The 22,540-nt window shown below is 37.1% G+C and overlaps 1 protein-coding gene across 3 annotated transcripts in view; it reads right to left on the reverse strand.

Annotated features, from left to right (window-relative positions):
- Nucleotides 1–22,540, reverse strand: part of LOC107084745 (tetraspanin-9-like) — a 276,339-nt gene that overhangs the window by 21,725 nt on the left and 232,074 nt on the right. For all 3 annotated transcript variants that reach the window (XM_015374739.1, XM_015374741.1, XM_015374740.1), the window contains one exon: nucleotides 20,830–20,904. In XM_015374739.1, the coding sequence (XP_015230225.1) occupies nucleotides 20,830–20,904 (75 nt within the window). The remainder of the gene's footprint in view (nucleotides 1–20,829; nucleotides 20,905–22,540) is intronic.

Consider the following 22,540-nt stretch of genomic DNA (forward strand, 5'->3'; position numbering starts at 1 on the left):
ATATAAAAAACAAAACTAGTTCTTAATAACCACTGAAACTGCTTCAGAGGGAAAAAAAAAAACAGACTGAAAGCCAACTTTTTAAATCTTTAGTTTAGCGGGTTTGTCAGGAACTTTTTTGTGCCTTTGCAGCTGTGATAAAGTGCCTTATTCAATTACTGAAGGCATTCTTCCTCATATTTGCAGGTACAGGTGTCAAGTCTGCATCCAAATTTTCCTGGCATTTAATGTAATCCATTCTTTCCTCCTTAGGTAAAACGTTTTCTTGCCAGTTGCTGCAACAAAAGATCATTCATGCACCTTTTATACATAACAGATGGAGAGGGATTCCATTGTTTTTTTTTTTTAAAGCAAACCTCTCCTCACTAATTAAATTGTACTAGAATGCAACACATTCATATTCAATAATTCAGTGATTTGAAGGTTTATGTGCAAAATTTCGACCAACATTTCTCATGATGCTGTGCTAGGTTTTTAAAGAATCTTAAATCTTTTAGTTTAGCAGAGTACAATTCATCCTGAATTTGTCAAATAGGTACGCTTTAAATTTACCTCTTCCAGGAAGAAGCAACTAGGCAAACATCTTTGAGCCTTAAATTGATTTCTAATTGATTTGTTAAACATTTCTCACTTAAGTTACAGGATAAAAATGCTGCTACTTAAATATGCTTGGAACCTTGTATCATAGTATATATAAAATTAAGTTAGATACAATTAATACAGTTAAACTTATAAAGCACTTCATAATAATACTGTTAACAAAAGACAGTGGTGGGCTGTGCAGACCTTCAAGGCATTCACTGCTGGCCTAAAATCAATCAGAAACACTCACCTACATTCACAACCTAAACTTTAATTTTCTTCTTTCCAACTATATTAATCTATTCTAAACAATCCATTCTCTTAATTTTGTAGCATTTCTCTTGGCTGCGCTGTTTATGTGGTTGCTATATTTTTTGTCCAATCAGATTTTAGTTGCTATGTCAATCAAATCTGCCCGGCGCCTTCAGAATCTGCAGTGTTGGATGATTTTGCCTTCACAATATTCATGAGGAACATTTTCTTCGACTAATCAGATTTCAGATTTGTCCCACAGGACCAGCTAGCAGGTACATTACTACATCATTATTTTTCTGTCCTCTGATTGTTCAGGTAGAGCAAAAATATTTACAGCCAAGTTAAGCTGGCGACAATTTGTATTTTAGATCCGCTTTTGCAAAAAGTTTTTCTGTCCTCAATGGCTGATCCTACAGTAAATGGAGAGAGATTTCCTGCAAGAAGACAGAAGGATGGATTTTGTTTAAAAATAATCAGCATCCTTGGTGGGTGCAATATATTTTATTTTCATGCTTTATGCGCTATTTTATCTGTTAATCAGATCCGTATTGAATCTGAACAGCTACTGATGATGCAAATGTTGCAGAACTGTGGTTATAAAGTAGTGGATTGTGGTTGTCTTAGCTGGGATATTTGTTTAATTGATCTCTGTATTCACCCTCACACTAATCTTCTTCTCAGTCATAACCAGTGATGGGAGTAACGGTGTTGAAAGTTACTAACGCCGTTACCTTTTTATAGTAACGAGTAATCTAACTAATTACTTCGACTAGGTTTAGAAGTCCATCAGATACCGTTCCCTCCATGTTAAGCAAGGGTAAAGCTATCTGACGGGGTTTATAAGCCCGTCAAATAGCGTTCCACCAGATGCCATTTACATTGAGTTGCAATACATGCAAAACTCTGCAAGTACTTGTCTTTGTCGTCCACTCTATTCAGCTGGCATTTGAAACACACGGGAGAAGGTGGGGGCCGGAAGGTGAGGGCTACAGGGGCGAGAATCACAAAAGTAACGCAATAGTTACATTTACTACTAACTAGTTATCTTTATTGTGGAGTAACTCAGTTAGTAACTCAGTTACTTTTTGGGAGAAGTAACTAGTAACAATAACTAATAACTTTTTCAAAGTAACGTGCCCAACACTGGTCATAACACAAACTATTGGGGGTTTCTGTTTTTAAACGTTAAAAATTAATGTCCAAATGTATATATATATGTATACCATATATACCATATGCAGTGCCTGCCACTGACCGAAGAGTATGCATAAAACAAATAAAACGCCAAACACATAAAATTAAACAAAATAAAAGTTTTTTAATTTCTTTTTTTCCTTTCATTTACATTAAATATTTTTTTATTTTATTTTTTCTATTTAACTTCCTTAAATAAATTAGCATCTTTTAAAAGATTTTATATTTTCTTTAGACCAAGTGTAGATCTGGTCATAATTTTCTCCTTTAAAATGATTCCTGCAAAAGACACAACATCACTCTGATCCACTTTGAAAATAGTAATTAAGACTTTCATGTGATGTCTGTGGTTGTGACACTTTGTTTCGCCTAAGCTTCCCCATCCAAAGTACAAGCAAATCATTTTCCTCTTGACTGAACCCCGACAACGTGTTTAGGGTCGTGCCATGTCTGGTGAAGATGAATATCTTACTGGATGTGTTAATGAAACACAGATTCATAGCTGAGCTCTCCTGCTGTTTGCCTTGACTGTGAGGATTTGCTAACTAGAAAGAGCGACCGAGAGCCTCTTCAGAAATGGAGTAATTATGGCTAAAAAAGAAAAATGATTCAGTGCCATATGCTGTTTTCACCAGCATCATCAGTAAAAAAAAAAAAAAATCAAGATGAAAAGAATCCCAGTTTCCTTTATAGTTAATGCACCATTCATGGAAGAGAAAAGATGAATATGTATATTTGTAATACAAGCAAAAAAAGAGGCTGGTCCTGTGTGTCGCCTTTGAACAAAGCAAGTTGCTTTTAGCCCTTCTCTGATTTTTTGTTCATAAATAAAAACTATTAATCAGTTAGACCATATTACAGGCTGACGCACAAATACTTCAGATTAAAAATAAAGAGATAAAGAGCGGCAGTTTTTGTACATGAACCTTACTGTACATTTTACTTTATCAATGGATTTAGTAGCACAACCTTTCTGCTGTAAATCCTACTCTATATACACTCCAAACACTGTAAACATGCACATTTATATATTTTTTTTTACAACCATAAACCCCATTGTATTTTTTTCACACTTTATTCTTGGAAAAAGTTTGGCGTGCTTCAGAGGCACAGTGGTTAGGACGCACGACCCATGTTTGGAGGTCTTAGTTCAAATCTGACCTGTGGTCCTTTGCTGCATGTCTATCACCCTCTCTCATACCCCCTTTTCTGTCTGAAAAAAACAAGCCACTAGTGCATGAAAAACTAAAAAAAATAAGAACTCTTGCAAAAAAGTTCAACATTTTTCAAAAAAGCACCATGGTAACTCTAGAAGAGCTGAAGAGATGCACATCTTATATAGGAGAAACTCTTAACCATACATCTTTAAGTTGTGCACACCAAAAACCTGATGTTTAATCTGAGTGTCAAAAAGAAAACTATAGCTAAATAGAAGTAATAAGCCACTGTAGTAAATTGGTACTGGTAGGGTAGACAACTGGAATTAGGTGTTTTGGTTATATTAGGCTGTAAAGTCAAGGGCTTCTAAAAAGATTCATCCACCCTGTGGTAAAACATTGCGGTAGCAGCATAAAGCCGAGTTTATTCTTTTCCTAGGAACAGGGAAGCTGGTCAGAGATCTCAATACACAAAAATGATGTAAGATGTGGACCTTTGACTGGGTGGAGGTTCGTCGTCCAGAAGGACTACCACCCTGAATCTACAGCCAGATATTATTTTTAGAAAAAGTGTGAAAATCCATAATATAACTATGGTTGTTGTATGATATATATAAATAAAAATACTGAGGGGCCACAAGTTGATGAATATAAATCATGCAAAAATAATTTAAGATATTCCATTAAGTTATTTGAAGTAAATGATTGCATCATTTTAGGATGTACCACTCTTCCTCACTGTGTGGCTTTAGTGGTGCAGAGGAAGCTCTGAGCATTTTGCCCCTCAGGCTGCTGGTCTTACCATATCTGTCCCTCTGCAGGAAAATTAGATGACGAGCTGCACCATCAATCTCTGCCTTGTACTTTGGTTCCATCTTTTATCATCTGCTCCCCATGCTGGGCTATATGTGATGTTGCTCACTCATTACTAACTTCTCGCACTAACACAGTCACAAGAGAGCCCCCCCGCACCCAACCTCTTTAAAGTAAAACAGAGGAAATTCATTCTCGGTACATCCTCCATTTCCTTCATGAGAGTCTGTGTCAGAAGTCTGAAATAAAACTTAATGATCCAGATTTCTGCTAACAAGATTAAGACAAATGAGTACTCGAACACTATGACGATAATTCAACACTGACCTATTTATTTCCAAAAAAAGAAGGAGATAAAATACATTTAAGTATCATTGCCTCAAGACGAAAACTAACCTCAGACTAAAGCTTGTGTTGCTAGTTTGTGGAGGTCTACACCAATAACACAAAGAGGAAACATCCTGTTTTTTTTCAGTAATTTTCCTTGAAGGTTGCCAAAGGGCATCAGTGCAATATTTCATGTGTGGCATGTGTTGACAAAGGCCTGAGACACAGCTCACCATTCTCATTACAAAGATAAGCTTACGCTTTCCTCCAGGCTGACCATGTCTGCACATAGCAACACATTCATCACCGAAATCCAACAGGTTCAGCCTGACCGGCCGGGGAAACTCACAGAATGGAGAAACGGATAACAGTAATTCGCCATTTCATTATGTACAACTGCTCAACTGATTTTTAACACAAAGAGCCAATCACATGGAGGCAACTTATGTTTATTTTTAGAGAAATGATGAAGATGATTTGTTGTGTTCATAATCAGAAAGCTGAAAAAATGGGTTTTATGTGACTTTTAATGTGGCATGGTCATTGCTGACCAAATATCTTAAGATCCAGCTGATTTGTTGAAATTTTCCACTGATAACAGTCTACCAGGTGTGAAGAGAATCAGACCAACAAAGATAAATACCCAGTGAATCAAAAATGGTGGACATCAGAGCTCAATGGAGAATAGCAGACGGTAACAGCGTTGATCACTAATCCTCACCATAACACTCCTGTTGATTAAGAAACAGTAAACAGAGGCCTAAATTTAGACAACAGTGAAACATGGGAACAATGTTGTCTGGTCTATATTATCAAAATTTCAGGTGCAACTTTCCAATGAAACGCCACTGACAGGATTCAGGCTGCTGCTGGGGGTGTAATGGTGTTACGGATATATTCTAGGTTCACTGTGTGTATCTTCGTACAAACTGAGCATCGTTGAGGCACCACGGCCTATCTGGGTATTGTCGCTCATCTTTTAATGACTTCTTTAAGCAGAATACCGCACCAAAGCTCCAATCATTTCAAACTTGATTCTTGAACATGAAAGCTAGTTCATGGTTCTTTAATAACCTTCATTCACTAGATCTTAATCCCATCAAGCCCCTCTGGGAAGAGAAAGAAACAATAAATTCTGTCATGGATATTCTTAAAAAAGCTTTAGCATGTGAGATGCAAATATGGAGCAGAATGCTTTAGATTTCCTGCTGACTCCCTTATAAAGACATTTAATAAAGTGTAAATAAGGGGCTTTAAGTTACTGCTAACATACAATAAGGGCTGAGCTAAGCATAGACCTCCTAGCCTGAGTGACATCAGCCATAAAATACATGCTTAAATTCCTTGAAAGTGTCCAAAACTCTTCTTTTCAGCTCATCTAAAACCCCATTGCACATAAATACAATGTTCCAGTGCCAGTCTCTCTTTGATTTCAGGTAACCCACGACAGAGCTGCGCATGTGCAGGACGATATAAATCCAGGTTGCCTTGATTTTTCTTTGTAAAATAGACCTAAATAATTTTTTTTCCTCCCTAAAAATAGTAAGCATACTACACTATAATGTGTTAAAGGTTAATAATGGATTTCCTAAGAAAATATATGCCTTAAAATCCTGTCTGTTTTATCACTCGCCTGTGCCCGATCTGTACCAGAAATGGGATCCTACACTACTTCCAGCTAACTTTTCATCTTTAACTAATAAATTTTTAAAGATATGTATTAGTATTATTTAGTGACTTAAGGATATAAATAAGCACTTGTAGTACTATAATTACATTATTTATGACGACCTGAATAAATATCTGAGCAAATGAGCCGATTGTACGGATCGTGCTTCCGGTATGGATTAGGTAGGCACATGCGTCAAACATAAAGCTTGGTTAATCGGCGCATTGTCAAGTGATGAGATCGTGCCATCCCTGCCCCTCAAACTCGGACTGCGCCCAGTCTCAGTGCTAGGCAGTGTTGCTAACTTAGCACTTTTGTCCCTAAATTTGATGACTTTTCAGACCCTTCTTGCACTTTTATTTTGAAAAAAGGCCTAGTACCAAATCTAGAGACTTTTTTATTTCTGTGTTATTGGTGACTTTGGCGACACAGAAGCACCAAACTCAGTCCTCCCTCTCCCTCTCAATGTCCACACTTATCACAAAGAGCAGGCAGCCTGCGCTGCAGCAGATAGAGTAGCCCTAAACCTTTCCACTTTGTAAGATTGCAAATTAAACAAAATGTGCATCTATAAAGCTGCCGGTAATCCCACAATAGATTACAAAATTTTGAGTCAGGAAAATATTTTTCAACTGACACTCTTGTCTCAGATAAAATAACAGTATTTTTACTTAACAGCCTGAACACCTTTAATATAGAGTCAAGCCCACCACTCATTACACGATGGGTCACAAAAAGTAAGAGCTATTTTAGTGTTTGAGTAAGTTTTTGAAATTTAATGAAAAATTACAGGTTTTGCTGATCAATATTTATCATTGTCAAAAGCATCACGAGTCAGGTTTAGACAGGCCTAAAACAAATCAGACATTAACGTACTGTACTCAGCTACATGAGATTAAAAAGCACATCTCATTTGTAACCCACTGTATTAATGATGGCCTCCAGCATAGGAAGAGTACTGTATATACCTGTAAACACATGTTCAAACTCTGTAGCAGTGGTATTTTAGCCTTTTCCCTGTCCACAAGGAAACCAGAATTTTGGTCTATGTAAAATGTTGATAAGTGAAGTTACAAGATGACCTCAGCTTTTTCCCCCAAAAGGATTAACAGAAAAAAAATGTATTTTGATTAGGTTTGCATCTTTAGGCTGGCTAAGCACTTGGAAACCAGTGATAAGTGGCAGTTCACAAATGCAGCTGTCAAGGAGCAGAGTTATCATTCATGGTCGTATGCTCCAATATGCTCCCCAGTCAGACACACATTCTACTGAGATTTTTCAGAGTTGCTGGAAACTTCATATGTCAGTATTTGCCTCTGGCAGCTGGAATATATGTGCAAAGAGATCTACCGAGAACCGTAACATGTGAAGATGAATGTATGCTCCTTCAAAACAATTCGCCTACAGGACTACAGTGTTAATGAGCTGAATATGTCAGTCAAATGATGGCTCTCCAAGAGTTTCAGACAAGAAGTCATACATCTTATTTTACATCAACAGTGAAGAAATGGAAGTATCTTCATACATAGTGTAATGCACTGCAAGATACTTTGCATAAAAATAAATGATTAGGAAAAAAGAAAATTAAATTAAACAGAAGAGATAAATGAAAATAAAATAGCCTTGTTTGGCTATCAATCATTAATTGTTTATTGTGATTGAGCATAGTGGACATATGTAAGAAAGCTACGGTTGCAGCCTTAGTGTGAAGAGGTTTTAAAATGTCTCTAAGTTTGGCTATTTGGCTGCATGCTCAACGACAACAGTAGTGATAAATGCACTAACCAACAACTGTGACAAATGTCAAAGGAGACACAGAAGCAGGCGGCAATACAACAGCAATGAGAAACATGACCAGAAAAATTAAATTATACCAATTAAATATTAACACAACGACTCAACCTGTCTAATACACTCAAAGCAAATAGTATCAACCTGTTATTCGCCCAGTGTTGCCCAGTGGGTACGAAAAGTATTCAGACCCCTTTAAATGTTTCACTCATTAGTTCATTGCAGCCATTTGCTAAAATAAAAAAATAAAAAAGAAACTAAAAAAAAACTAAATTTAGACATTTTTGCAAATTCATTAGAAAAGAAAAACTGAAATATCACATCGTCATCAGTATTCAGACCCTTTGCTCAACATTGAGTAGAAGAACCCGTTTTATCTAGTAGAGCCACGAGTCTTCTTGGGAATGATGCAAAAAGTTTTTCACACCTGGATTTGGGGATCCTCTGCCATTCTTCCTTGCAGATCACTGTCCAGATCTGTCAGGTTGGATTGTGAGCATTGGTGGCAGCCGTTTGCAGGTCTTTCCAGAGATGCTCAATTGGGTTTAGGTCGGGGTTCTGGCTGGACCAGTCAAGAATGGTCACAGAGTGGTTTCCAAGCAGCTCCTTTGATATTGTAACTGTGTGCTTAGGGTCATTGTCTTGTTGGAAGGTGAACCTTTGGCCCATTCTGAGATCATGAGAACTCTGAAAGAGGCATTCTTCCAGGATATCTCTTATTTGGCTGCATTCATTTTCCCTTCAATTGCAACCAGTCGTCCTGTCCCTGTAGCTAAAAAACACCCCCACAGCATGATGATGCAGCCACCATGTTTCACTGTTGGTATTGTATTGGGCAGGTGATGAGCAGTGGCTGGTTTTCTCAACACATACCGCTTAGAATGAATGCCAAAAAATTCAATCAAAAGTTCTTTCCCATAGTCTGGGAGTCCTTCATGTGTTTTTTGGCAAACTCTGTTCAAACTATATTAATGCACTCTAAGGCTTGGAAATCAAAATAGAGTAAATAAGGACAGTAATAACATGATTCATTTGATAGCTTCTAACACAGTACAGAGGTGGTTTATTTTATTTTCAATGCAGAGCATTTATAAGTAAAATGCTTTAGACCAAAATGATTGTGGTGATGGCAGTGATGGAGGGCTACATCTCTTATACTACAAAAAAAAAAGACTCACTGTTGGAAAGAGGGATGAGATGATCAGGATGCAACCAGAATCCTTTATCTCTTAGTGACCAAACTCTATTCTCCATGATGTGACCCATCCCACCCACAGTGCAAGGTTAAACAGAAACTACAGACAGGTTGGGAGTAGAGCGGAGGGACTGGCCCGCCTGCAGTCCTGACCTCAGCCTCACTGAACAGTTGCAGAATGAACAACACAACCCATCCCACTGCAGTGTCTAATAAAGCTGACAAGTATGTGAAGGTGATTGAGATTAGTGTGCTTAGGCCTAGTTCTTTAAAGCATTATTTTTTGTTCTGTTTCTGCATAATTTAATAATCTATTCCAGTGCATGTGATCAAAGAAGCCTTTTGATAGAGAAGACTGCCAGCCTTTAATAGCACAACCTATGTAGATGTGGCAAGTATAGACAGGAGGAATCGTTAACGATGACAGCAAAAAAACACAACCCGCCTAACATTTTGTGTTAGGCTTTATTAGTTTCAGAGTGGTAGTTATAATAATTGTCTTTCTTTTTAATAATAAAAAAAAACATTTAAAGGATCTAATGGTCTTCTTTCATTCTTGTGTAAACACAGTAACACCTTATAACTGTGGTATTTTTCCTCAGGGTATCCTACTGTGAAAATCTCCCTCGAAATAATGCCAACCATGTTATTCCCAATTCTACTCTGGCTGCTAATAACAGCCCAGATAATTTGTGTGCAATTAGATTTTTTGTTTTTTTTTGTTCTGTAAAAGAGAATTTTTTTATTTTTATTGCTTTTCTCAAACAGATGTAATTACATCGGAAAGATATTTGGTCATGCTTGAGGAAAACTGTAATGAGTCCTGTACTCTGTACCCTTGTAGAATTAATTAAAAGAGCAAGACTTCTCATCACAAACATTTGCTGTTTTCCATTAAAACAGACTCCATAAATCGCCCCAGGGGGGTAAAACATGAAGCTGACACATATTCTTTACTAATAAAATGGGAATTGTTTTAGTCAACATATTTAAACTGCTCAAATGAAAATGGTTGTAGTGAAAGCAGAGCATCCAGAGAATCTGTCTCACATTTCTCTGCCTTTGTGAATGGAAGTAAGTCACCTTTTCAGTGCATAGTTAAATAACAGAAGAATTTTTGGCTTATTTTCAGCAGGAATAACATAATATCATCTCATAATGCAGCATATTATCATTTATATATTCATACATTTAACCAAAATAATTGACTTTGAACATCTTAGGAAATGACTGGTACTTTTATCATCCCCTTCCATGATCATTACTGGATCACAGGGAACCTTGGCTTGAACTGCCAATTTCTTTTGACTCTGGAAACAAAGACACCAACTACATCTATGTCTTGATTTTACTGCATGGAGCAAGACAAGTACTTTGAAACCGTGAAAGCATAATAAATGATTTGGAGACAAACAGCCACAGAGTCAGAGGTTGCCAGCAGCACATCATTAAACATGACACTTATTTCCTTCAGTTGCTCTGGAAACTTGTGCTGGCTAGCCTGAGGCCAGGGCACTGGTGGGTAAATGGAAAAGAACCCTACTTATTGTCTGTAATTGGTCTGGCAAAGTAATGCAGGGGCAATGATTGAACGGTAGTCCGCCTTTACAGATGGCAGAATATACTTTTCTAAGGGTAAAGAGGGTAAATGTGAAATTGCCTTGCAAGAGTTTTCTAACCCATTAAACATTTTCACACTTAGCCACGTTGCATTCATACTTTTTAAACACATAGAAGTTAAAGCGATAACTAAAGTGTTTTTTGATAGTTTCTAATAAGAATAAAGAAACATTAAATTGTGTTGTTCCTTTGCATTTCGGTCCTACTGTGTCAGAACATTTTTGAACATTTTCTATCTTTTAAATCTAGGTCAGAAAAGTTATTGATTAATAAATAAATCTACAGTTGATTTATCTTATTTGTGGACTAATCATTAATAACAATCTGCCAATTTCTCAGAAAACGAGATTATTTTTCTTGTAGCAAGAGGGGGTTTCCATTACATATAGGGATACATTTTTTAACATCTGCAAAAGAAAAGCACATCATCCTTGTTTAGATACTTTTCCCCTCAGCTATATCAAATACTAACACGATTAACCAAAAACATGTTTTTCATACAATCATGAACTGAGACATTTTTATGAAATGTCACATATTATTAACCTTAAGAGGAAAAAATATGAAGATAAATGGAATAAAATATGTGAAGGACTTATAATTAACCATAAACAGAAAGATGAAATGAATATTGAAATACAAGGTAAAAGTTAAAGGCATAGAGAACGATCTTTTATTTCCAGGTGGATCATCTAAATAAGTGTTCCTCCTAATTGTCAATCTTTCTGGTGATATATTTACGTAAGGCCGTCCTACATGGTCTGTGCTTTCGCCCTTTGAGGCATATATGTGGTGAGCTATGGTTTCAGTCAGTCATTGAAGCTCACCTTTCTCACTGCGGTTCTTTGAAAATGGCCGAGGGTTATAAGAAAAAAGTGTCTATGAGATGTATGAGAAGAAGAGAAATGCCTCAAGAGACGCAGATACATCCCGGAATGCTTTGCACAGAGAGCTCTCCTCGCAAAGAATGATGGGATTTGCTGTCCCAGCGGCCCACTGTTGACATAGGATGCTGTGACTCGACAGCGGCAACTAATAACAAAGATGGCGCAGCCACCGCACAGTGGAGGAGGAGTTAAGTAACCAAAGGGTAGCAACAAGCAGGGATCATCTGTCCAAACGGTAAGTTAACTGAGTTCACTATAAAGTCCACTATATACAGTAGTCCCCGCTCTATATAGTGATTGAGGGATTTAGGGGTTAGGGCGCACATTTGGGCACAATAAGCTTGTATGAGCTATGAGAACAGCAACTTTTAAACAGAGCATGCATGAGGAGAAATGGGCTTGTGCACTGTCTCACAAGTGTTTAGGATGCAGTGTTGTGCATGTGCATTTTCTTTTTAAGTGGAGAGGGCGGGTCTTTTAAACAATTTGCGAAAATCCTCCACAATAGCTTTAAGGTTAAATTCAACTCAAAAGCAAACTATGAAAATAATTCCTTAAAATGACTTTTAAGGAATTATTAAATGAAGGTTCAAAATACAATCTAAAGGCAGCAGAATTAAAAGGAAGACCATAAACAGTCTCTGTGGCTGAAAAAAATAAAATAAAAGCATAACTAAACTTGGACCCAAATAAATATGTTTTAAGAGAAGTTGCATATTTTTTATGGTTCAGTGTCAGTAGTATGCGAATATTGAAGATTACGCAGCTGGTTTGCTCTGCAGCACCTCTGAATTTAGATGAAAACAAGTGATGTTATGAGATGAGCCGAGGCTTCGAGGCATGTGTTGAGTAATGGAGGGGGCGTTTCCCCAAAGCACATGATTCATTTACGGAAGGGGCCAAAATTTATGATGTCCGAGGCCTCGATAACGTGATACCATGTGACCGCTTCGGAAAGTGGTTCAGAAAGCGCAAGAAATTTGACAGGCATTAAAACACCCTCAGGATTCAGTCAAGATGTGGGAGTTTGTAGGAGTTGCTGCCTGCTGGATAGAGTTTGGATAGATTCTAAGAATAGATTGGTTGGAAAAACAACCAATCTAGTTGCTTAAAACTATTTTGGTTAGAATAAACAATGTAATGCACCTTCAATAATTGTCCTAAGAAATTGTACACTTAAAAAAAAAAACTTACAAAAGATTTTACTATACACACAAACCATTAACAATTTCAAATGAACTTGAAAGGAGGGGAAAGACAAACAATTGCAAAAAAAAAAAAAATCACATATTTTATTACAAACTGTAGTTATACTGTCCACCAGTAGGTGGTGACATGTTCACACGGAGCTTCATGAACTGTGGAGATCGTTGAAGCAATTTGGCCAAACGGTTCAATGCCTCATGAGGCCTCATCTCACCACTACTAGTGAAAGCCTAAGGAACTTGTTACAGTAAGTGTTTATATTTTAAAAGTGCCTGAAGTGCTTTTTGGATCCTTGTTTTCATTTGTGTAACATCATCCCTAAACAGTTTCCTTTAGGATTTCATTTCCCATTTCTTTTCATTTCTCTTACAACTATCAGAATTTTGTCATGAATGAAGATGAAGAGTGGTGCCCTCTTCTCGATGGCGGTCACATTACCAGACTGAGAGAAGGACCATAAATGGTATGGAACAAGTTAGAGTCTAAAACAGCAACCAATTTGAGTTAAGCCCTACACCCACATACACAGGCTTTGGTCCTCAATGTGGCCATCAAAGATACGAGCCTAAACATAATCTTTAAAAACCAAATAAACATGATTAAATGTATTCAAGTCTTATACAAAATTGTAAGTTAGAGCTTAATCTTTGACTGGACCATTCAGCAAAGTAATATGCTTTAATCTCAATCATCCCCAAAAGTGGGGGATGATTTTCCGTTCCCAATATACATAACAGTCTGCCATTAAAGCTTTTATCATTAAAAGCAAATATTTTTAAAATGGTATATTGAAGTAGTTTTATAAAAATGGCAAATTATTGTCATATGTTTGTATGGGTATTTGTTGTGAGCAGTCTTGGTAGTCCCTCTGAGACTTTTCTTTGTATCAATATCAAACTTATGTTGTACTGACCTAAATTTAGAAATATATATTTTTCAGCCCTACCATAGAATGATCAATAGTGTGGGTTTTCTGCTTGTATTTTAACTTTCTTTCAAAAGTCTGGTTGTTTTTTATCTCCCTGTTTGATTTTTTATATATATATATATATATATATATATATATATATATATATATATATAAGAAAGTTGTGTTTTTCCATCAGCCAAAATCTCCATAAAAATGACTGATTCTGTTTGTTTTGTGAGAAAAACATAATGGTGCATAACTATAAGGTACTGTATACAAGTCTAGTACATAATACAGGTTTCATTTTTATGACCATATCAGTTGTTTACAAAATTATTGTTCAGTTGTGCTATATCTGCAGCAAAAAGCTCTCTTTGGGGTATATTAAAAAACTCCAATTCCACCTTTCAATCCATGATTTTGACATCTTATTTCACTCATTCTATCACCCTCCTTCTCTAACATGCTAATAAACCGTCTCTACAGTTAGGCTGGGCCTGTTGAGCTAACGGAGGTGCAATGAGGTCACAACGCTCAAGACGAATGCCTATAATCTGGTTTGTGGCCCAGCCATCTGCTGCAGTCAGCTGGTTGCAAACTGCAGGGCTGGCCTTTATTATGCTATGCGCTTCTACATGACATTTAATCAGGAAACTTAACATCACTGGGCTGTGGAGGGAAAAAAGCAGGACCCACGCATACCTGGAGGCTAGACTGCTGGGCTGAGGAAGATCAACGAGAATTACTCCATTAAAACGAAAGAACTGTGGCTCTTCAGCAGAAATAAACAGGTGGAAATATAAGAGGAGGAAAAAGTGACTAAATAAAGGCTTTCAAGAGAACATGCTCCTGCTGCCAAACTAGGCACTTTTGGTGAAGGATTGAAGTTCACTCGAGGCGTCAGTCATGGCTTACGCATGACCTATTTAAAAGATACATTTTGTGTCTTGCAGGCATGCTGATACATGTTTAAAAGCTGCCAACAACTGTATGTCTTCCAGTCTTGTTAATAAATGCCTTGTGATTAGAGGATCAAATAGGAGAAGTGAATTAGTGATTCCTCTGATCACAGCCTGCAGCAGAGGATGCTGAGAGCCTCACACAGCATACGCAAGCTCACTTAAGATGAGGATATTGAACAGCGGAGAAGACAAAAACAGCAATTGCTCTTGGAGTTATGTGATGAACAGCATTTGTCCTTCATCTGATCCTTTTTGTCAATCTTTAACTTACAATTTTGTTTGAGCAATAGCTTTAAATCTTCCCCTTTACTCTGCAAGCTGTGTTGCATAGAAGCTGGCAGAAAATTTCCAAAACCCTTATAATTAGTTTGACTGGGTTTGCTCGCCAATGACATTTGAAGAGCAATAAAGGAAACAGATCTGCTCCCGATTCACATTATCGCGGTTTCACATCCCATTAGGTCTAAACACACTATAATTTAGCAGGATGGGACGAACATGAAGTGTGTTGGGGAATTTACTGGAACATGTGTGAATCTCAGAGTCCTCCTGGAGCAACACCCGATCCTTTATTGATGCAGACTTCTTTCATTCCTCATTGGGATAAATCCTCAGCTATCTTTTTCTGACTTCACAGGTGATGGGAGAGCAAAGAGGCTCTCCATTTGAATTCCCCTGGAGGGATCGTGATTTCTTCTTCTTTTTCTCTTCTTCAAAAGTAAAGCCAGAAATATTTTGGTGATAAGGCATCAAACATATTTACTCCTGGCATGGTATGCCTGAGAGACCTGATCCAAATCTGAGAACTGATGGGCTGCTAAATGACTTCCTTTATCTGCTTGAGAGTTTGGGTTTGAGCAACAACCTTTGAACAAAGATGGAAAATTAGCTGACATCCCGGGGGCTATGAAAGAAATACTGTTAAGAAAAATAAAAAGATCTATCAACAAACTGTCCTTGAAAATAAATAGACTGCTTATCCTCCAAACGACAACTTGCCATCGCAGAGACGAAACTTGTGGTGCGATTAAAATTAAACACAGTGGCGAGTATAGCCTGTTAAATGATCTCTATGAGGATCCCCAGCTTTATATATCTCCATCTGTTGTCCCCCAACAGACGATCACCTGACTTCACCTCACAGAGGTCATGGGAAATGCGGCTGGCTAATTACATGGTGGCAACTGGTGTGGACTGGGCTGCATTTTGTGGCCTAACCTTTGACTGCTGTGGTAACACAAGCACAAGACCTTCAAGCTCCTGCTGCAAAAAATACTAAAAATACAAGGAAAGGAAGAAACTCTGACCCCTGGAAGACAACTGGAACAGGGATGGGTTTGTCACAACTATGCCTTTTATTGCTTTAAGACACTAACATTTGAAGTTTGAAGTTTTCATACATCTAAAGCTGAGCCTCTTTAATTTGTTCATTAAAAGAAGGGGAACCATTTAAGAAAAGGGACGGATATATTAGGCTACCAAGGATTTTTTCTATTATCTATAGAGTCTATCAGAACTATTAAAAAAATTATTTGTATAAAATCGGACTATGATATATCATTCAGGAAAACGTTGTTCAGCATTTATTTTGTTCTCTTAAGCTCAACTGGAGGCAAATTAGTTTAAAGGACACTAATAATAAAGTAAAGTAACCTTTGTATGATTTCCTTTTATGTTGTGGGTAAAACTTATTTTAATCCAGTTTCAATGTTTTTTCTGCCAGCATCTTACATCCTGATTTTAACCCTACTACTCTACAATGGAAAAGCTCAAAATCTCTCCATTTGGGATCAAAACTATTTTCTCAGATTTCGTTTTGCAGTCAAAGGTAGTCCACATCATATAATATTGTAGCTCTGAGAAACTGAGTTCTATTTTGTAGGTATTCAGAACTTCCTTTACCTTTATATGAACCTCAAATACCATCTTTGAATTCAATAAACTCATTTCAGTTTATTTATATAGCACCAATTCACAACATGTCATCTCATGATAACCTTTCGCCGCAAGCTGGATTGTCACGAGATCTGAGTTTTCAGTCTGATAACTAATCCATCTTGAAAGACTCCCGCTATTACCCCCATCTCGTAACAACCAGCAAGTTGGACCAATGACATGGCAGCAGTGTTTTTTGGGGCGGGACATGTAGGAATGACTCTACACAAGAGGACTCACCTGTCGATACCCCAATGACTCAGTTTTAGCTAAAATAGGGACAATTTCTCGTTTAAAAAGGAGCAAAGAAAAGCACTTTGTGCATTTGTAGATGGGAGAGATGTTTGTGCTTTTCTTCCAAAAAGTTTGATTTATCAGCTTACGAAATGTCATAATTCATTGCTACAATTAGCTGATGGCGTATTAATTGAAGGCAGGTACTAGCTGGCACGTCACCCAATCAGCTCGAAGTATTGTACTAACCGTCCCACCTTTTCATAGACAGACTGAACGGCAGCCATCCCAGATTGATAACATAGAACTCAACTTCTACACATCAATCTGGCTACTGCCAGTTTAATCTGAAAGCACTTTACAGAAACAATTCAAGTTGCAATTGAGCATTACTCATCATTATTTAGATAGACTATAATCATGACCGGAGTGAATAAAAGACAACTGATACAATACAAAGTATTAGTATGATAAATTGCTGATTTGTGCAACCAGTAATACAGATTCATTATTATCTGTATTTTTGCCTTTAATATATTGGCTGGTTTTCAGTTATACTGCCCAGTGTAAATGTTACACGATTCGTAAAAGACGATGAAGCATGTTAGAAAGTGATGTTGCCAAAAGGTTTCCATCTCCTTATTTCAAAAAGCAAAATGCTTCCCTGTGCTTCATTCTTCTTTACACAGGAGGTGCTCACTGTGGTTCAGGAATCTGAACTACAGACCATTTTAACCACTAGGCAAATGTTTAACTTCAGAAATGAGCTGGCACGACGGCCCCCTGCTGGTGTAGTTTGGCTAATCATTTCTCCATTGGTTTATCACAGGGATCATGTGGGGTCGAAGTGATCCCGGATTAAATAAAAGGGGCCGTACTGTCTCTCCCTCCTGTGTTAGTGACTCCTGGATTAATACCTGCTCACCAGAGCCCCAAACATCACCTTCATCCCTGGACTTTGAATGACCAATCAGGTGGTTGCTACATGGACTTCTCTTTGCATGTTTCTATTTCACCTTATCCTGTCTTTTTGATTACACTCACACCGTCAACACACTAGACATTTAAACTGACAACACAGAGATGGATCCTTTTTCTAACAATATGTTTTTGTAAAAAACTAAATAAATAAATGCATGCAATTAAACCAGTTTGGGAGATGTGTCCCTGTAGTGGGTAAAAAATATTCAACTATTCACCCCAGTTAAATAAACAGAGATTGATGGATTTCACTCTGTCAGCACTTTATTTTCATATCTTTGCAAAGAAAGAACAGTTCATCATACAGCCCTTACTGCTTGGTATTCAGCCCTTTTCTGCCTGGGCAGAGTGTGTTCCTGTTCCCTTTACTTACAATAATGGAAAGTAGTCAGAGTCAAAACAAATTACTGACACTTTGGTTAAACAGTAATATGTTCAGAATAATTGTTGAGAAAGAATCTGGCTTGTTTTGGAAAGAAGCTATGTCTGGTCTACGTACAAACACCCTCAAGCAGGGGAATTGTGTGGCCGTGCAGGCGAAACAGACTAAGCGAAAACTTTTATAGATAGTAAATAGGATAAATTAATATATGAAATATGAGAAATCGAAATTTTCTGACCACAGTCCCCCTTTCTTTGATAAGGCTTTTGAGCTGGGTTATCACACTGGTGTAACACATGCAAAATGTGATAGCCTAACATAGGCAAACTCTTATATACAAAGTAGGGCTGTCAAAATTAACGCGTTAACGCAAGATGATTAATTTCTGGAATTAACGCAATATTTTTTTTTTTTAACACTAACGCAGTCCCGCCCTGTTTTACCCACAAATCAATTGTCCAACATGAGCGAGATGAAGGAATCAGAAGAACCCGTTGGCCCGCTGGATGGACAGTTTGAGTATAAAAAAAACTAAGACGGGAAAATAAATAAACATGTTGTGGTTTGCTCATACTGCAAGAAGGACTTTTCATTTCACCGAAGCACCCCGAGCCTTAAATATCATCTTAACGCCAAGCATTCATTTGCTTGGGCTTCAACTTCAGGTATTACGACTGGCATGCGTCACACCACCCTCACCTAACGCAGGGCATTAAGTAACGGTCCGCTTTACATTCTGAAAATGTCAACCAGTTAGTTTGCCTTAACAACTGGCTAAAAGATGAAAAAATAATAGGTAAAATGACCTAATGTAATTGTTTAAAAGTCAAGTTGTTTGTTTTTTAACGAAAAATGTTCAATTCACCCATCCTGTATTTGCTAAAAAAAAAAAAAAAAAAAGCAATGGCTAAGTTGCCAAAATTGTTGAGAATTAAATTCTTTTTTTGGATTTGTCTTTAATAAAACTAAATGTAATACCCATCTTGCTTATCATTCTGTTTTGAAAACAGTACACAGAACATGTGTATTTTTCAATAATATTTAGGCTAGTGATTGATCGAAATTAATTCACGAAACCTTGTGATTAATTAGATTAAAAATTTGAATTGTTTGACAGCCCTAACACAAAGCAAAGCCAGACCTGTTTATATGTTATCATTATTTAGTATTTATCCTTACTTCTGTCTGCTATCTTCTTCCTGCCACTCCTCAAACCTCTGCTGCCTGTTAACCTTTATGGACAGCACCTACAGGCCTGCTTCTGCTGCTCTGCAGTCAAACTTATTCAAAACACCTGTTTCCTGCTCTTTTCAATATCATCAAACAACAAGACGGAGTCAGATTATTAAAAGCTAGAGCTAGTATTTTTCATGCTTCTTTCTATGTTTTTCATAAAAATTGGACCTGGAATTCCCTCTTTTGCCAAGCCACTGATGGACATTTGATTTGGCATTTGATTTCTAGACCAAGACCAGGAACTGTGTTTCAATCACAAGTCTTGCCAGGCTACTTGGACCTGTTTGTTGATCTCATCTCTGACCACAGATGAGTGATCCAAGCCTGTTGCTCAGGCCAAGCTTCAGAAATGCTGCCTGCTGAGAGCAGCCTGCACTCAGTATCGTCACGCTCCTGCAACTCTGCAGAGATGTTCTGACTGCATCGGGTTTTCATTAGAAAAACCTTTTTAAAGTCATAACATCGTGTCTAGTTAAAAGTTCCCAGACTCTCTGCTTCCAAACAAATCACATGTTGTCAGGTGCATTCATTTTTTGGTGCTTACATTTCAGAAAAATCTGTATTTATTCAAAAAATGATTTCGATAATGATCAAATAAGTGCTGTGACAAGTGGTATGAACTTTTTTTTTTTTTAACTATGTTTTTCAACAAATGACAGATCTTCAAGGCTGTAAGCTTTAGCTCCACTATACAAAAAAAAAAGCTGCAATATTTCTCCTCAAAGTCAAGAGCTTGGCGTTTGGGTGGGTTCTGTTTCAGCTTGTCATACACAGATAACTGTTATTATAAGCATCTGTTACTGACAGTGAAAAAGTTAAACATGCAGACTCATACTCTAACAAGTGAGGTTATTTAAGTTTTTGTTTCTGCACTCTTGCTTAGTTGCTACTATGCTGGAGCCTACTGCTGGCAGGGAGGGAGTCCAGCTTTGAGTTTAGGTATAGAGCAGAATAATCAAGCTGCAGCTTTGCATTCCTCTATTTAAAGACATAAAAAAAACACCTATTGACAAGACTGATTATCTTCATATGACATTTTTGACTGTACTCATTTTTCCCTCCCCCCTTTAAAAAAAAAAACAAACAAAAAAAAAAAACTAAGACCAAACACTTAGTGTTTTAGTTGTGGCCACTATTAAAAGGTCCTTAAAAACAGCTTTTCATTTTGCTCTCTATTACACATAAAGCAGGAATGTATGGTCATAAAAGAAGCTTAATTAATAACTTAGCTGTGGAAAAAAAAACAGAACTGGAAACAATTATGGAAGCAAATGGGACAGAAGAAGTGACATTAACTGGAGTGACAGTTTAGCTGTCTAGTTGGAGAAATATGAGTGTTAACTAATTCATTTTTAAGAATTGCACGTACTTTGACAGCAACTGTTATTATGGGTTAACTTGTACATTATAGTTCAGTGTTGTAGCATCTTCAATAAATCATCAGAGAAAAAGAGAACAGCAGAGGATATACCAATAAAACAGAGCAAACTTACCTTATCGGAGTACACAAAGAAGAGGGTAAGAAGTATCAGCTCTGTCAGAAGAATTATCAGCAGTACGATGAAAAACTGTTGGCGACAGAGTAAAGGGTTTTCAGTAGCTGTTCTAAAGGAAAAGAGAAAACACAACAAAAATACAACTACTGTTTAAAGGTATTATAAGCAACACAATAGCGTAAATATCGGTAAGCAGGTACTGCAGATGCTTAGGGGCCCAGTCACTGATTGGTCCCCTACGCAATTGTGCACTAGGACGTCTCTTTGCAGACGTAATGGTGCGAAAAATTCCACTTAAACCCACCTGATACTAGGTTAACTGACCAGACCTTATTTATACTCCAACACATGCAAGATTTCAACATGATGGTGAGTCGTTTTAACACGACACCAATAGCAAAGCAGACTGTGGTACTTTTAATTACTATGTTACTAACTGTGTATAGTTCATTAGACGGTTCGTAAAATATACACTCATATATTATGTTTCAAACAGCAATAAAGATCTTAAAAGAATGATGTATTTTATTTTTTACCACACGACTTGGAATTATGGGTAATCCAGAGCGTCGATTAAAATCATAATGTACAATGTGTTAGTGACGATGGATAGCAAAAACAGGTACTTATATGGGGCCCACCCAGATAATGTTGCTTACGGGCCTATTGTTGTGTCGTTACGCCATTAAAGCAACACTTCACCACTATGTGGGCTGTTGACTGTCTGTGCCAATTGGAAGAACATGTTAGAGAAGAATTAAGTAACTCCTAACTTTATAACACCATTAGCAAGATAACTTTATTTTGGGAAATAGCAAAGTAGTTATGCTATGAACAATGGATTTCACACTTTGCATCAAAGGTTGCACGCTTGGAAATGATTATGTTAGAAGACTGTTTAGTTCATAAGGTCATTGCACTACGACGGAAATATCAGCAGCTTTCCCATAAAAGAAATCTAAGTCAGTTGCTCTTACACAGCTTTAGTATTGGCAGTTTATGGGCTTAGCTGAGAGAGGCCGCTATTCACATGAACATAAATACATGTGAAGCCAGCCTGGTTTGTAGACAAGAGAATGTAGAACGACACAGATAGATAATGTGTGATGTTATATCATTTTTTATCCAAGAAGATTCATTTAGTTCTTCACACCACCATTTTTTAGTTCTTTCTATATACACTATTGAATTATTGCTAATTGCTCATTTAAAGTTGTGCTGCTCCAAAATTTTACAGAACACACATGATCCAGAAAACAGATGGCATTGTAATTTTTGAATTACAACATTTTGAAGAATAACCAAATATAGTAATTACAGACAAAGTGTGGAAGTTAATTATAATGTATGGTCTGGAAGATTAATTAACTCATTATCCATACACATACATCAAACATTTTCATAAAGCTATCCGCTTGGAGGGAAAAACATATGTGAGACATATAGATGCATATAAAAAACGCAAAGATAATTCAGTTTTCAATTCTGAAAAATGAGGCTTAACCATCTGAGTAAAGCTAATTATAAACAGCTTCATCCATGCATGTTTCTGTCAAATGAAACAAAATCAAATTTTAGGACGTTAATCATTATGATTTAAGCAAAACCTACTTTGTTACCCATTAATGCTCAGAAGAGTTTCTGACCTCAGACAACCACCATACATCCATACATTCATTTTCTGACACGCTTAATCCCAAGTAGGGTT

The sequence above is a fragment of the Cyprinodon variegatus genome, unplaced genomic scaffold (assembly GCF_000732505.1).
Source record: "Cyprinodon variegatus isolate N-32 unplaced genomic scaffold, C_variegatus-1.0 Scaffold108, whole genome shotgun sequence".
Lineage (NCBI taxonomy): Eukaryota > Metazoa > Chordata > Actinopteri > Cyprinodontiformes > Cyprinodontidae > Cyprinodon > Cyprinodon variegatus.